This window comes from Miniopterus natalensis, chromosome 4 (assembly GCF_054644295.1).
Source record: "Miniopterus natalensis isolate mMinNat1 chromosome 4, mMinNat1.hap1, whole genome shotgun sequence".
Classification (NCBI taxonomy): domain Eukaryota; kingdom Metazoa; phylum Chordata; class Mammalia; order Chiroptera; family Miniopteridae; genus Miniopterus; species Miniopterus natalensis.
In genome coordinates, this window is record NC_142084.1 from 16856928 (window position 1) to 16871019 (window position 14092).

General features: G+C 54.8%; 1 protein-coding gene across 5 annotated transcripts in view; it reads left to right on the forward strand.

Annotated features, from left to right (window-relative positions):
• NRG2 (neuregulin 2) overlaps positions 1-11916 on the forward strand; it is a 175226-nt gene extending 163310 nt beyond the window's left edge. For 3 of the 5 annotated variants that reach the window (XM_087815925.1, XM_087815927.1, XM_087815928.1), the window contains 5 exons: positions 4449-4551; positions 6447-6570; positions 6878-7005; positions 7877-8104; positions 11157-11916. In XM_087815925.1, the coding sequence (XP_087672051.1) occupies positions 4449-4551; positions 6447-6570; positions 6878-7005; positions 7877-8104; positions 11157-11916 (1343 nt within the window). Of the gene's footprint in view, positions 1-687; positions 712-4448; positions 4552-6446; positions 6571-6877; positions 7006-7876; positions 8105-11156 lie in introns of all 5 variants that reach the window. The other 2 variants (XM_087815924.1, XM_087815926.1) reach the window with 1 other exon arrangement.
• The last annotated feature ends 2176 nt before the right edge of the window (positions 11917-14092 follow it).

Sequence of the window (14092 nt, forward strand, 5' to 3'; positions counted from 1 at the left end):
CCCGAGGCCCAGCCCCTGTAGGCTTCTAGGGTGTTGGGGATATCAAGTGAAGAAGTGACCTGCAGCCTGGAGCTTCCTCTCCCTACTCCTGATCCCCACAAACCCTCAGTCTACATGCCCAGGTTCCTAGTAGATGGGTAGGCCAGCTGGGCCTGTGGGGGCAGGACAGGGACAAGGGGCCAGTCTGGGAGCCTTACCCTTATTCTGAACAGAAAAGCGAGCTCCATGAATGAGCTCGGGGCTAAGCAAGCTGTTTCCAGGAGGGGCTTGAGAGTGCTGAAGGCCTGGTGTTGGAGCTGGGAAGAATGGGGACTCTTCGGACCCCTGCCCCCACTCACCTTTCCTCCTTGGGGACATATGCCAACTGACTCTTGCACCTCTGCCTCCCACCAGGTACTAACCCCACAGCTCATCTTTAAAGAACCTGCCCTGCCTGCCGATCCTAACATTTCCTCTCTCCACCCCTCTCAGGGGCTCTTGGGGATGGGGTGCCAGGGAAAGGGCTCAGGAAGCTGGGAGGGGACACCACTAACCTGCTTTCACCTCACAGGCTGGCTGCTGGTGTCTGAAGAGTCCTGACCAACGTTTCTCTCTCTCTCTCTCCCGCCCTCCCCCTCCCCCATCTCTCTCTGTATCTCTCCCTCCAACCCTTCCCCTCTCTGACCCTCCTCTCTTCTGCACTGCCAGAGCACCTTGGATTTGAACTAAAGGGTACGGAGCCTTCATTTATCACTAAGTGCTGTCCACAAGCTCCTCTCCACAGCCTCTGACACCATGTGCATAGATGTTTGGCTTCCTTTCCGAAACATGGAAAAAGGATGATTCCAAAATTCTCTCCTGACCCCCTCAAGATATCTAATCATAAACTATTTTGATTTGGGGGAGACAAGAGAAGCTCATGAAGAGCAGGGCACCCTGGGAGTCACAGTTATATGGTAGCTCCCCCTTGCAGGGGGCTGATCACTAGGAGGCCTCCAAGGGGAGGGCCCTCCCGGGCTGCTTGCAGCCCAGTAAGTAGGTTGGACCCTCGGAGAACCCAAGTCCGGAAGCCAGGGCATCTTGGTTTGGAGAGCTGTGCAGAGAGGCAGCACTTTCCCACTTAACTTGAATCCCCCTTCCTTCTTCCATTTCCATCCCCATTGCTTTCCATCCTGCACCAGGCCAGTGGCTGAGAGCACCGTTTGTCTCTGCCCCTGCTCTGGGTCCACCAGGCTTTGCCATCTGCTTGAGGCTGTCACTCCCTCCATGACCTGTCCCCACGATGGCACGCATTTCCTCTAAGCAAGGGTCTAGGGTGGGCCAGCCTCTGGAGCCTGCCCTCCTGCCCCCTTAGTGGAGAATCTCACCTCCCTCCCACTCTTGTTTTCTGGCTCCTGGAAGATACCTCGGATGGGAAGAGACTTTGAGGGGTCGGTCTGTCCAGCTCTCTGGCTTGTGCTGGGAGGCTCCACCCTGCCTCAGGTGTCCAGATGTTTTACAGCAGGAGAGATGGAGGGGCTCAGAAGGGCCAAGGCTTCTGTGGTATCAGACTTCAGATGCGGTGTGGAGCCTACAGCCATGAAAAGGCTGTTCTCGTTGCAGGTTTGAGGAGGCCCCAGTGTCCCCACCACCCAGCCCCTATCAGCTGTCCTCAGTAGAAGCTAGAGCTAAAAGTTTGTGTGTGGGAACATGTCTGTCTGTTGACGGTGACAGGGTGGGGAGGAGCGAGGCTGAATCTGGGCAGTGTCTGTGTGGTGGTGGCAGGGTGCACGGGTGCATGTGTGTTGTGGAGGATGCAAGTGTTTATACCTGTTAGGCCTCTCAGTGCAGGGTGTGAGTACCCGGAGGGGGCAGTGGAATACCTTTGTGTTAAAGGTTGAGCACTGGGCAGTTGGCACTGTGAGGGTGCAGAAGTGATTATGAGCCTATGGAAATGTGTGTCTGGGTCTGTACGTTCCTTCACTCACCAACTCAACGAGCACCTGCTGAGCCCCAGAATTTGCCAGGGTCTGGAGACCTGGCAGAGTCTCTGCCTTCTGGTGCTCAGATTCACAGGGTGAGACAGACAGTAAAACGAACTAGAAAGCTGTCAGGTGGTGGTAAATGCTATCCAGAAAATAAAAGAAGGTAATGGTATAGCGCCTAGCTGGGGTGGGGGCTACTTTAGCTAAGTGGTCAGAGACGGCTTGTCCAATGAGGTGACATTTCGTGACATGAAAAGTAGCCAGCCCTGCAAACAGCTGGGGGAGAGTGTTTGAGGCAGGGCCACAGCAGGCCAGGAGGAGTGGGCTTGTCTCGTTCAGTAGCCAGAAAGACTGCCAGTGACTGGAGCACAGCGGACAGGAGGAAGGGGGCCACAGGTGAGACCCAAGGGGAAGGGTGGAGCCGGGTAATCTGGAGCCTCACAGGCCATGATAAGGCTTTGAGTTGCATTCAAGGTGCAGTGGAAGCCACTGTGAGTTTTTAAGCGGGAAGTAAAATGATCTGCCTTATGGTTGTAAGTCAATATGGCTTTTGGCTGGAGAACAGGCTGGGTAGGGGGCAGGTGGGGAGGAGTCAAAGCGGAGAAGCCAGTCAGCTGTCCAAGTGAGAGATGGCATCATCGTGGACCGAGCTGGAAGCAGTGGAAATGGTGAGAAGTGGTCAGATCCAGGATCTACTTGGGAGGCAGAGTGGAGAGGCCTTGCTGATGGATCGAGTACCAGGGTAGGCAGGAAGGAAGGGAGTAACCAGGAATGACTTGGGGCCTGAGCACCAGGAAGAGTGGAGCTGCCACTGGAGAGCTGGGAGGAGCAGAGAGCAGGTTTGGAAAGAGGGTGGGGGTCAGCGTTTCTGTTGGTGCATGGCCCTTGGATGTAGGCGGCTGGAGCTCAGGAAGAAGTCAGAGCAGGAGATAGAAATTTGAGAGTCAGCTGCATACAGATGGCATTTAAAGTCTAAGTCTGGGTGAGATCTTGAAGGGAGAGAGGGCAGGTGAAGAAAAGAAAGAAGCCTGAGGGCTCTGGGCCCTTCTGCACCGCAGCCCACATAGAGAGGAGGAAGCAGCAACTGTGACAGAGACGTCAGCCAGAGAAGGGGGAGGCAACCAGGAGAGAGCAGGAGGGGGCCCAGCAGCGGGGTCAGCGAGGGGTTGTCAGTGACCATGACCAGAGTGGTCCCAGAGGAATGACAGAGACAGATATCTGACTGGAGAAGGCTGAGGATGGATGGGGTTGAGAACTGGAGGCAGGAGACAGACCACAGAGCCTGAAATAGGGGTCTGTGACGGAGGGCTGTTTGTTCAAGAGTCCACATGACTGTGTAGGTGGACAAGATTGCACGTGCACATGTGTGTGCGTGTGCACATGTGCTTCTCTGGCTGTGTGTGAGAATGTATCTTTACGGAGAGGGTCTGTCTGTGTATCAGATAGGCACAGTCCTACAGCTTTGTTCCCCCAGGTATTTGCTGACGGGCATACCGTTTCCACAGGAGATGCAGCAAGTCTAAGAGCTTAGGGACATTTCCCAGGGCTCCACCAAGGCACAGGGGTCCAGCCTTCACTTATCCCTGTGCTGGCAGGAGAAGGCCAGCCAGCACGTGTGGGGTCGGGTGGGTGGAGTGTCTAGGCTGTATGCCTTGACTATGGCGGGTACTGTCACCTTTTTCCTTTCCTTCCTACTGCTTTCTCTGTTCTAGAAGGGTAGAGGCCACTCCACCAAGAAGTGGGTGGTGGAGGGGCTAGTTGGGTCTTCTTGAGGGCTTTGAGGCCTACCCTAGCCCGCTCCTCAGAAACGGTGGGCTGTACCTGGAGCACAAGGACTGTCCTGGAGCACAGGGCTGGGTTGCCACTGGTAGGCCTCTCACAGCCAGAGATGGGGAGGGCTGGCATGGGCCAGGGCGACAAGCTGACTGGGCTGCAGGGATAAATGAAGGCCTTTCCCCACGGGCCTTGTCTACTCTGTCCAGCCTCTGCGTAGGATGTCCTGTCACCAGCCCAGAACAAGCCACTCCACCTTCTTAGAGAAGCTGCAGCCACAAGCCAGGCCTCGGCCTGGGGTTGCCACATTCACCACCATTAAAATCAGCTCTCCCAGCCCATCAAGGTCCTTTGCAGCCACCAGGCCATAGTGGGACAGGGCAGGGGTGCTGGCCAAGCTGGGTTGCCTTCCTCTATGGCCTTGGGAACTTCACCTCCATCCCCCCATCCCCCTGCATTTTCCACTCACATGCCCCGGGCAGGGCATGGGGTTTGGGAAGATGAACATGGGCATAGTCATCTGTGCCCAGATCTGTGAGTGGGTGGAGTTTGGGGGAGCAAAAGGCAATCCAGGAGTGGGCAGGAGGGAGGAGACTGCTGGGGAGGGAAGGAGGGAAAGGAGCTGGGCAGGACCTGAGCTGGAGAGAGCCCAAGGCTTTGGGAGCAGGGGGTGTCTCTGCGCCACTCAGGTCCACCTCCTGCCCAGCTCCCTCACATCCCCTGCCTCTGCAGAAGCCGAGGAGCTGTACCAGAAGAGGGTCCTGACTATCACTGGCATCTGCGTGGCTCTGCTTGTTGTGGGCATCGTCTGCGTGGTCGCCTACTGCAAGACCAAGTGAGTGTCAGGCACTCAGGCTGGGGCAGGCCAAGCCAGGGATGGGCCTCACAAAGTCTGCTTTGTGAGGACAGGCTCTCCTCCCCTACCACCCATGGTGCCTGGCCTACCCCGCATACACACACTTCATTTACCCCAGCTGCCCTCTGCAGTTCTTGTGGGGCCAAAGGGCTAGGCGGAGAGGCAGGAACAGAGGATGGGAAAGACGGGCCTCAGAGAACGGAATAGGAATGGTCATGAGCAAGGCACCGCCTGGTCCCACCTGGGAGCAATCCAGGCAAGAACACAAAGAGGGTGGGGTTGGGCACCCCTGAGCAGAGGAAAGGTGGGGACAGAACCTCAGGGCAGGGGGAAGAAAAGGGCAGAAAGGGGTCTGGGCAGTTCCAGTAGAATAGTGTAATCTATAACCTTTTTTTTTCTTTTTTCTTTTTCTTTTTAAATATCTTTATTGATTTCAGAGAGAATAGTGTAATCTAAAAGACAAATGCAGGAGAGGGTCAACTATGTTCCTGGAGCATAAGCAGGCACTAGCACCCAGCAACCAGACCAGCTAGCGCAAAGGACTGGGGTCAAGATAAAACGGCTGGAACCCAGATGGCACCAAAGGGCCCTGAATGCCAAGCTAGGGAGGCTGGGTTTATCCCGCAGGTAATGGGGAGCCAACAAAGGTTGTAGAGTGATATAGTGCAGAAAAATCATTCTTATCTGGAAAGTAAGAGTCTAGGCATAGTCACCATTTGGGGGACTGAGCCCCTAGGTCTTGAATCCTGCTACCCCTACATGGGATCTAAGGCCCTGTCAGCCTTGTGCTGCACTTACTCATTTTCACAAGAAACTTTCATTCAGTGCTTGCTGGACACCAGGCCCTGCACCAGGAACACAGCCAGTGCCCTAAGCATGAGGTCCAGTGTCATGGGATACATTTCAGGAGTACTTAAACTCTACTGGAGGGCTCCGGTTTCCCCAAGGAGGGGCATTTAGGCTGGGCCTAAGAGATGAGCAGGAGTTAGCGGGTGGAGAGGCAGGGAATGTGTTCCTGTTGGATATAATACTGTGTGCAAAGGCCCAGAGGCCAGAGAGCAGGCACAGCGGAGGATCAGAAACAAGCCCTCCAAGGCTGCAGCAAGCTGGGGTGGAAGTGGCCAGTGAGAGGCGGGGCTGGGGAGGGAAAGGGGAACCGAGGGCCAAGGAAGGGTTTTAAACAGGGAGTGACGTGATTAGACCCACTGATTACAAAACAAATGCAATGAGCACTTACTATATACTGAAGTGAAGTCACCCCACAGGCCTCAGCTCCCTGACCACAGCACTGTTTCATTTTCTTCATGACACTTTGCTGAAAGTATCTTATTCATGTTTTTGTTTGTATGTTTATTATCAGCCTCTCCTACTGACCTGCAGGCTCCATGAGGGCAGGGACCATGTCTGTCTCCTTCTCTGCTCCAAAATAGCATCTGGCACATAGTAAAAAGCCCATAAATACCAAATGAATGAATGTGTGAATGAGTGGGCCAGCACTGTGCTTGAATATTTTATCTATTCTTAATCCTCAGAGCTATTTGGGATAAACGATCACCCCATTTTACAGATGAGGAAAGTGAAACATGGAGAGTTTAACTTGCCCAGGATTACACAGCTAGAAAGTAGTGGAGTTCTACTCTCTCAGCAGAGCCAAAGCTCAATACCACTATGCTCAGGTCCTGCTGAATTCAGGCTGGTGGTAATGGTATAGGGGACAGCTTGGAGGGATGCCTGCTGAGGGCAGCCTGAGCAGAGCAAGAGCAGGAGACTGCCACAGGAGTCCAGGCAGAGAGTAGTTTCCCTGGAGGGGCAGCTAGGGAGTTATGTGTTGTGTGGGGCGGTGTGCCAGGCTAACCCACCCTTCCCCTACGCAGAAAACAGCGGAAGCAGATGCACAACCACCTCCGGCAGAACATGTGTCCAGCCCATCAGAACCGGAGCCTGGCCAATGGGCCCAGCCACCCCCGGCTGGACCCTGAGGAGATCCAAATGGCAGATGTGAGTGGTATTCCCAGGTCCCCCTCTGGGCCTTGCTGCAGCAGCCAGCCCCTCCCATGCTCAGCCTCGCTTGTTAGCCTAGTCTTGCCTCACCAGGATGACTGCCCTCGCTTGGCCCAATTCTTTGAGGAAAGGTGTGAGGGGTTGATTTTCAGGGACCATTGCTGACCCAACACTGAGTCACTGATCCAGTGGACCAGCCCCCCACCCCAAATGTGGAGCTCAGTGCCTCACTTCCCCATTCCCACCAGAAAAGAGGGCTGCCTCGGTCACCTGTCACTAACTCCTGCGCAATCCTCTGTTCCAGTATATCTCCAAGAATGTGCCAGCCACAGACCACGTCATCCGAAGGGAAACCGAGACTACCTTCTCCGGGAGCCACTCCTGTTCTCCATCTCACCATTGCTCCACAGCCACACCCACATCCAGCCACAGGTGGGCACCACCAAGGTCCCTATATGGATGCACAGACTCCTGTACCTGCACCCACAGAGAGTAGGGACACATGCATCACACACCTGCCTGGGCACACACAGAAATCCCCAGCCAGGCTCTGTATTGAGGGTCCCTCTGAGTGGGAGGATGGGGCTGGGGGCTCCGAATCAGAGCCCGCTGCCAAATGTTCATCCAGATGTTAGGGGGACCAGATTCCCTTTTCCCTAAATCAGCCCAAAGGAACCCTGGCACCGCTGCGCTCCCACCTAACGTTTAGTTTGGTTTGGACCTCATTAGCACCACTTTCTCTGGCATAAAGAAGCAACTCACTCAACTCCCAGAGCTATTTAATGCCCTCTCTTGGGTTTGCCCACAAGCCCAGGAAAGGGCATTAAACCCACCTTAGCCTCCTTAATCCACCCTAGCCTCCTTCTGTCCAGAGGTGGGGAGGCCTGTCCACATAAGCACAAAGGCTACACAGCTCAGAAACAACATGATTGGTCCCTTGTACCAGCATGGCATAGGAAGGCTCCCTTGTACTGGCCACTTGGGCTGCGCTCCTGAGATACGTGGCTAAGGATCATGCGAGGGGAAGAGCTGAGGCTGGGGGGTGGAGGTGGGAGGAATGCAGGGCAGAAAGGAAGAGGCCCATGCATGCTGCAGCTCATCCATCCACAGGGCCCAGCCCTCCTCCCTATGTTGGGGTGGGGCATTTGTGATACTACACATCACCCCCAAGTGGAGAAGAGCAGTGAGCTGAGGGAGCCTGAGATGGAATGAAGAACCAGGGAGGGGGTGGGCCTAGGACTATATCTGCTGTGCTGCCCTGACCCTTCCTGACCCCAGCCTCACCCTCTCCTGGCTTCTTCAGGCATGAGAGTCACACATGGAGCCTGGAACGTTCTGAGAGCCTGACCTCCGACTCCCAGTCGGGCATCATGCTGTCATCTGTGGGCACCAGCAAGTGCAACAGCCCAGCGTGTGTGGAGGCACGAGCACGGCGGGCAGCAGCCTACAGCCTGGAAGAGCAGCGCAGGGCCACAGTGCCACCTTACCATGACTCCATAGACTCCCTGAGGGACTCCCCACACAGCGAGAGGTCAGTTCCTACCCTGTGACCCACCTTGGCCAGAGCTGGCACCACTGACCCAGGACTGACCCTTAGGGCACCTCAGAGACATTCCCAAGAGCCTCATCCCCATTTTTCAGATGCCCAAACAAGATCTCTAAAAGATTCAGTGATCTGCTGAGGGTCATCACCATGCTAATGACAGACTGGGTTACAGCTGGGCCTGTAAACCCTGGTGTGCAGTCAGCATCTATAGTTTTTGTTTTTTGTAGGGTTTTTTTTTTATTCCTCACCCGAGGATATTTTTTCATTGCTTTTCAGAGAGTGGAAAGAAGGGAGGTAGGGGGAGAGAGACAGAGGAGAGAGAGAAACATTGATGAGAGAGACACATCAATTGGTTGCCTCCCACATGTGCCCCAACCGGGGCCAGGGACAGTGCCCCTTGACTGAGAATCGAGCCCGTGACCCTTCAGTGCACTGATTGACACTAATCTCTGAACTACACTGGCCAGGGCTATGACCATGTAATTTAATTGTCCTACTAGGATACTTTTCAGAGTAGAAGAGGATGTTATTAATAATTCCACTGGAACATCAGGAACAAACGGGCTGTTCCAAACAAACCAGAACATATGGTTGCCTTACCCTGGAGTTACCCAGCGGCCCCCGTGTCCCAGCAGGAACAGAAAGACCCTGAGATTGAGCAGATTGGAAGGTAGGAGGGAGGGTGTCTGTGAGGAGACTGACCAGTTCAGAATGGGCATGAACCAAGAATGACTGCAGGCCCCAGAAGTATCAACAAGGCCCCGTGGATCAAGACACCACTGGGTTCCCAAGCAGTGGATGCAGTGAGAACCAGGAAACTCCCCTTTTTCCCTGAAAAAGCCAGAAGTCACAGGGGCCAGCCCCCTTCCTTGCTCAGCCCTCAAATGGCCCTTGGCAAGTTGGGTTTGTGGCAGGAAAGCAATGGAAGGTACAAAGTACCAGGAACTCTAGGCTGGAGTGGAGGGAGAGGAGCAGATGTTCTCCTACTCTCAACTCAGCCTACTCCATGCTGCCCCTGTGCTGGGCAGGCCTGCCTGGGGATCCACCTGGTTCTTGCTCCCAAGAAGCTCCAAGCCATGGACACAAACCACTGAAGCTCACAGCTGCCTATGGAAAGTGCTAAGCACAGGACACCCAACCAGGGCAGAGAAACCCAGTGTTCACTATAGGCTCTGGGAAGCAGCCAGATTTTCCAAGACCAACCTTTCCGAACCCAGTTCCACCACCTGTGTGATTTAGGGCGGGTTGATCACCTCTGTGCCTTTTTTTCTCAGCTGTGGAACATGGAGAACACCATCATGGTTCTGTGACAGCCACTAGTTATCCCATGCACAAAGCTCTTTGCCTCCTACCTGGCATGGAGCTGGTGCTCCCTAGGTGTAGCTGTTATCAATGGCAATAGGACTCCTTAATGGTTGGGAGGGAGAGAGATGGGGAAAGCATTCCAGGCAAGAGGAACATCTTGAGCTGTTCTAGCAGAGGCACTTCAGAGCATGGCTGGTGAGTGAGATGCCTGGGGCAGAGTGAGCTGTGGAGAGAGGAGCTGGGCCTGAATAAGCAGGCTATGGCCAGATGGACAGCTGATGGCCCTGGGCTTCTGCTTAGGGTGTGGGCTTTAGGTGGGTATGCAGAGCTTTGATTTTAAAAGATTGCTGTGGGGACTGCATAGAGTTAAGGAGAAAAGACCCCAGGGTGGGAGGATGACCAGAATGAACAACTAGGCCCAGTATAGGGTGAAGCAGGGCGGAGGGTGGCTCCAGGAGAGGGGGAAAGAGTACAACTTGGTGGTTAATTGGATGTGCATGTGGGAGAGGGAAGAGAGGGGAGTCAGGTGATTCAGAAAGAGAGCACAGTGGTACCTCAGTTTTCGAACACCTCTGGTGACGAACATTTCGGTTCACAAACGCTGTAAACCCAGAAGTAAATGCTTCAGTTTTCAAACGCGCCTTGGAAGTTGAACGTGCCAAATGGCTTCCGCTGAGGGCAAGATCCTGAGGCCCAACTGTTGGCTGTTGATCCCGCGGTTTTTGAGCGTTTTAGAACTCGAACAGTCTCCCAGAACGGATTACATTCGAAAACCGAGGTACCACTGTAACAGGGACTCCAGAGAGCAGTGAGGTGCCAGCTCTACAGTTTGGAAGAGAGGCATGGAGGTAGGTGGTCCCTGTACTGAGGTGGACAAATGTTGGGCAAGAAGCTGATGGACTTCAGCAAGGGGAGTGTGGAGGAAAAAAAGGGACAAATGTCTGGGACCCAGACTGGAGATATTAGCAAGGGCCAACTTTTGGAGGAACTGGTGTTCGTTAGCCCCAAGCAGAGACACTCCGGTGGGGTCTTGGGTAGTCAGCCCTGGGCTGAGGATCCTATCTGAGGTATGAGCAGTCACTTCCCTGAGGCAGCTTTTAGCTTCAATATAAGAAAAAATAATTCCCCTACTGAGCCATTAGCCATGGGATGAATTGTTCCTGCAGGGACAGTGAGTCCAAGTGACAAGGGTGACTGAATGGGGACTAGTGGCTTCTGGAATTGGGCAGTGTGAGTCCTGGTTCCTGCCCAGCCTCTGTTCAGATCCCAGCTCCACCACTTCCTGGCTGTTGCACCTTGAGTGACTTAAATGTTCTGGGTCTCAGTTTCCTCTCATGTCATGTGGGACTAACATGAGGGTCTTGTAGAATTACTGTGCTATAGGGGATCGTATGTCTCAAATACTCTAGCCTCAGCCTGAGCCAAAGTAACCATTCAGGAATAAAACTGACTAAGCGTCCTCCCAGCAAAGGACCGTTCACAGAGGCTTATCAAGGGTGAGACAGGCACCGGACTGTAGCACCCCACTGATACATTTATGGACTCGTGGTTATCCCCGGTTAACAGGCAAGGAAACTGAGGCTCGGAAAGGTTACGCAAATTGCTTACGGTCACTGAGGATTACCACCATAGTTCTTGCAGGTGTGGGTGATTTTCCGAAAGACCTTTGCTTTCCGTAGGCTTCCACCCCACCCCCAGGCCCCCGGGCCCACGCCTCTTGCTCTCCTCGCAGGTACGTGTCGGCGCTGACCACGCCCGCGCGCCTCTCGCCCGTGGACTTCCACTACTCGCTGGCCACGCAGGTGCCCACTTTCGAGATCACGTCCCCCAACTCGGCGCATGCCGTGTCGCTGCCGCCTGCCGCGCCCATCAGCTACCGCCTGGCGGAGCAGCAGCCGCTCCTGCGGCACCCGGCGCCCGCCGGCCCCGAGCCCGGGTCCGGCGCCGACATGCAGCGCAGCTACGACAGCTACTACTACCCCTCGGTGGGACCGGGGCCGCGGCGCGGCGCCTGCGCGCTGGGCGGCAGCCTGGGCAGCCTGCCCGCCAGCCCCTTCCGCATCCCGGAGGACGATGAGTACGAGACCACGCAGGAGTGCGCGCCCCCGCCGCCGCCGCCGCGCACTCGCGGCGCGTCCCGCAGGACGTCGGCGGGGCCCCGGCGCTGGCGCCGCTCTCGCCTTAACGGGCTGGCGGCGCAGCGCGCACGCGCGGCGCGGGACTCGCTGTCGCTGAGCAGCGGCTCGGGAGGCGGCTCGGCCTCAGCCTCGGACGACGACCCGGACGACGCGGACGGGGCGCTGGCGGCCGAGAGCACGCCTTTCCTCGGCCTACGCGCGGCGCACGAGGCGCTGCGCTCGGACTCGCCGCCGCTGTGCGGGGCGGCGGACAGCAGGACTTACTACTCCCTGGAGAGCCACAGCACTCAGGCCAGCAGCAGACACAGCCGCGGGCCGCCCGCGCGGGCCAAGCAGGACTCGGCGCCCCTCTAGGGCCCGCCTTCCCCCCTCCCTCGTCTTTAAGGAGAAGGGCGACCACCGACTGGAGTGAGGAGGAAAAAAAGAAATAAAAATATTTTTATTTTCTATAAAAGGAAAAAGGTATAACAAAATGTTTTATTTTCATTTTAGCAAAAATTGTCTTATAATACTAGCTAACGGCAAAGACGTTTTTATAGGGAAACTATTTATATGTAACATCCTGATTTACAGCTTCGGAAAAAAAAAGAAACAACAAAAAAAAAGAGAGATGGGCCAATTTTTTGACTCTTTAATAGAAACCTATTTGTGGTGCCTTTTGCTGTACGCTAATCTGGAGCTCCTGGAGAAAAGTCTGGGTTTCGGGCGGGGGTGGGGGGAGTGTAGGACCCTGAGCTGATGGGGGTGAGAGAAAGTGGGCAGAGAAGAGGCTGCGGGATTGGGAGGTGGGGTAGGGGGGCTGCGGTGCGGGGCATTGATGGATTGGCCCTTTGCCTCTTTGCAAGATCTCCAGTCCGGGATCCCCTGAGGAAAGGCCAGGGATCCTAGGCTTGGAGCTAAAATTGGGGTCAGGTCACGCCCAGAGGGAGACTAAGGCCCAGCGACAGCAACCTGAATGGGGAGGGGGCCTCCCCGCTCCTCACAGCTGCTAAGGGAGGAGGCACTGAGAACCAGGTCTTCCCAACAGTCCCCGCTCCAGGGAGGGGGCAGCTCTGCCAGGGCCCCAACGTTGGAGGCTCCTCCTCCCCCATGGCCTCCAGGACGCCCCTTGTCCTCTGCAGCACCTTCGTTTACAGGTCGTCTTTTCTATTTTATGCCTGCATGTCCTTTGCATTTCAGATTCTTTAGATTGGATGCATGGTCACGCTGGGACCTAGAAGAGCCACTTGACAGTGTATTTGATTCCCCTTTTAGCAATAAAGTAACACCGTTTCCTTCTCAGCCCAATTCCCAGCCTCCAACTCACCTATGACTTCCACTCCCTCTCCAGCCCTGTCCTCCCAACCCCCACAAAACTGGGTCCACTGCTAATTTGTCAAAAAGGTAATTGTTTAAAAAACATCCCAAACAAATGGGAACCCTGCCCTGAAATGTCCAAACACCTGACTGTTGACACTTGAACATTTTTATATTATAAATAAAATCAGAAATAACTCATGTTTGACTGTGTGTGCCTAGCCCCCAGGTGAGGAGGGCAGACAGAGGATGAAGACCTGGGGTGGAGATGGATGGATGTTGGTGCAGAAGTTAGAGAGGGCCAGGGTAATCCCTGGGAGGAAGAGACACTCCCTCCAATCTCCCTGGCTCCAGTTCCCAGGACAGGCTCCAACCCTTCTCCCTCTTCCGAGAACTCTCACAAGGTATCCCCCCTGGCTGCTGGGGAACCTGGCCAAGGGGCTGATGCAAATTACTCTGCTTCAAGCTCTGCCTCAGAACCCTGGCCCAGTTCCTGCCCTGGAGCTACAGGGGCCAGACTGAGGCAACAGTTTCCGGACCCAGGTGGGTGAGGAGGGAAGGATTGTGGGGTTGGCACTGGGACAGCTGAGGCAAGATGACCCTTGGGGCCTCAAGCATGTCACAGGCAAAGTCTGGACATGCAAGGTGGATAATGGGTACCCTCAGCTGCCAGGAGGACCACAGCTGCTGCAGTTTGTAAGCCCACAGGGTGTTACACTTTTCCCAACTTTAGGCCCCTCAGAGCTAGGGCTTGTCTAAACCTGCAGTCCCTGATGAAGAGTACATGATTTCAGGCATGGAGAAGGCAGAGAGAGGTCCAGGGTTAAAAAGCCTTTGCCCTTGATTAATTTCTTAAACCAGTGCCCAGCTCCAGGAACCTTTATGTTCCAGCTCAACCTGAGGAAGCCTTCTATCCTAACTGCTCAGAATTTGACTTGTGTGCGAATGCATGTGAATGCCCCCAGGATGTGTCTGGTTAGTTTGGATACCTACAGATGGAGGGGGCAGAGAGGTTTAGGATTGAGAGGACATAGGTATCAACAGGGCCTGAGTTCAAATTCCACCTCCACCACTCACTAGCTTTATGATTTCTCTAGACTGAAGTTTCCTTGACTGAAATGGTGATGCCAACATCTCCCTCAAAGGATTGTTGTGGAGGTTTATATATACAGCACCCAGTAGCTTCTGGCACTTGACACAGGCATACCTTGAAGATATGGAGGGTTTGGTTCCA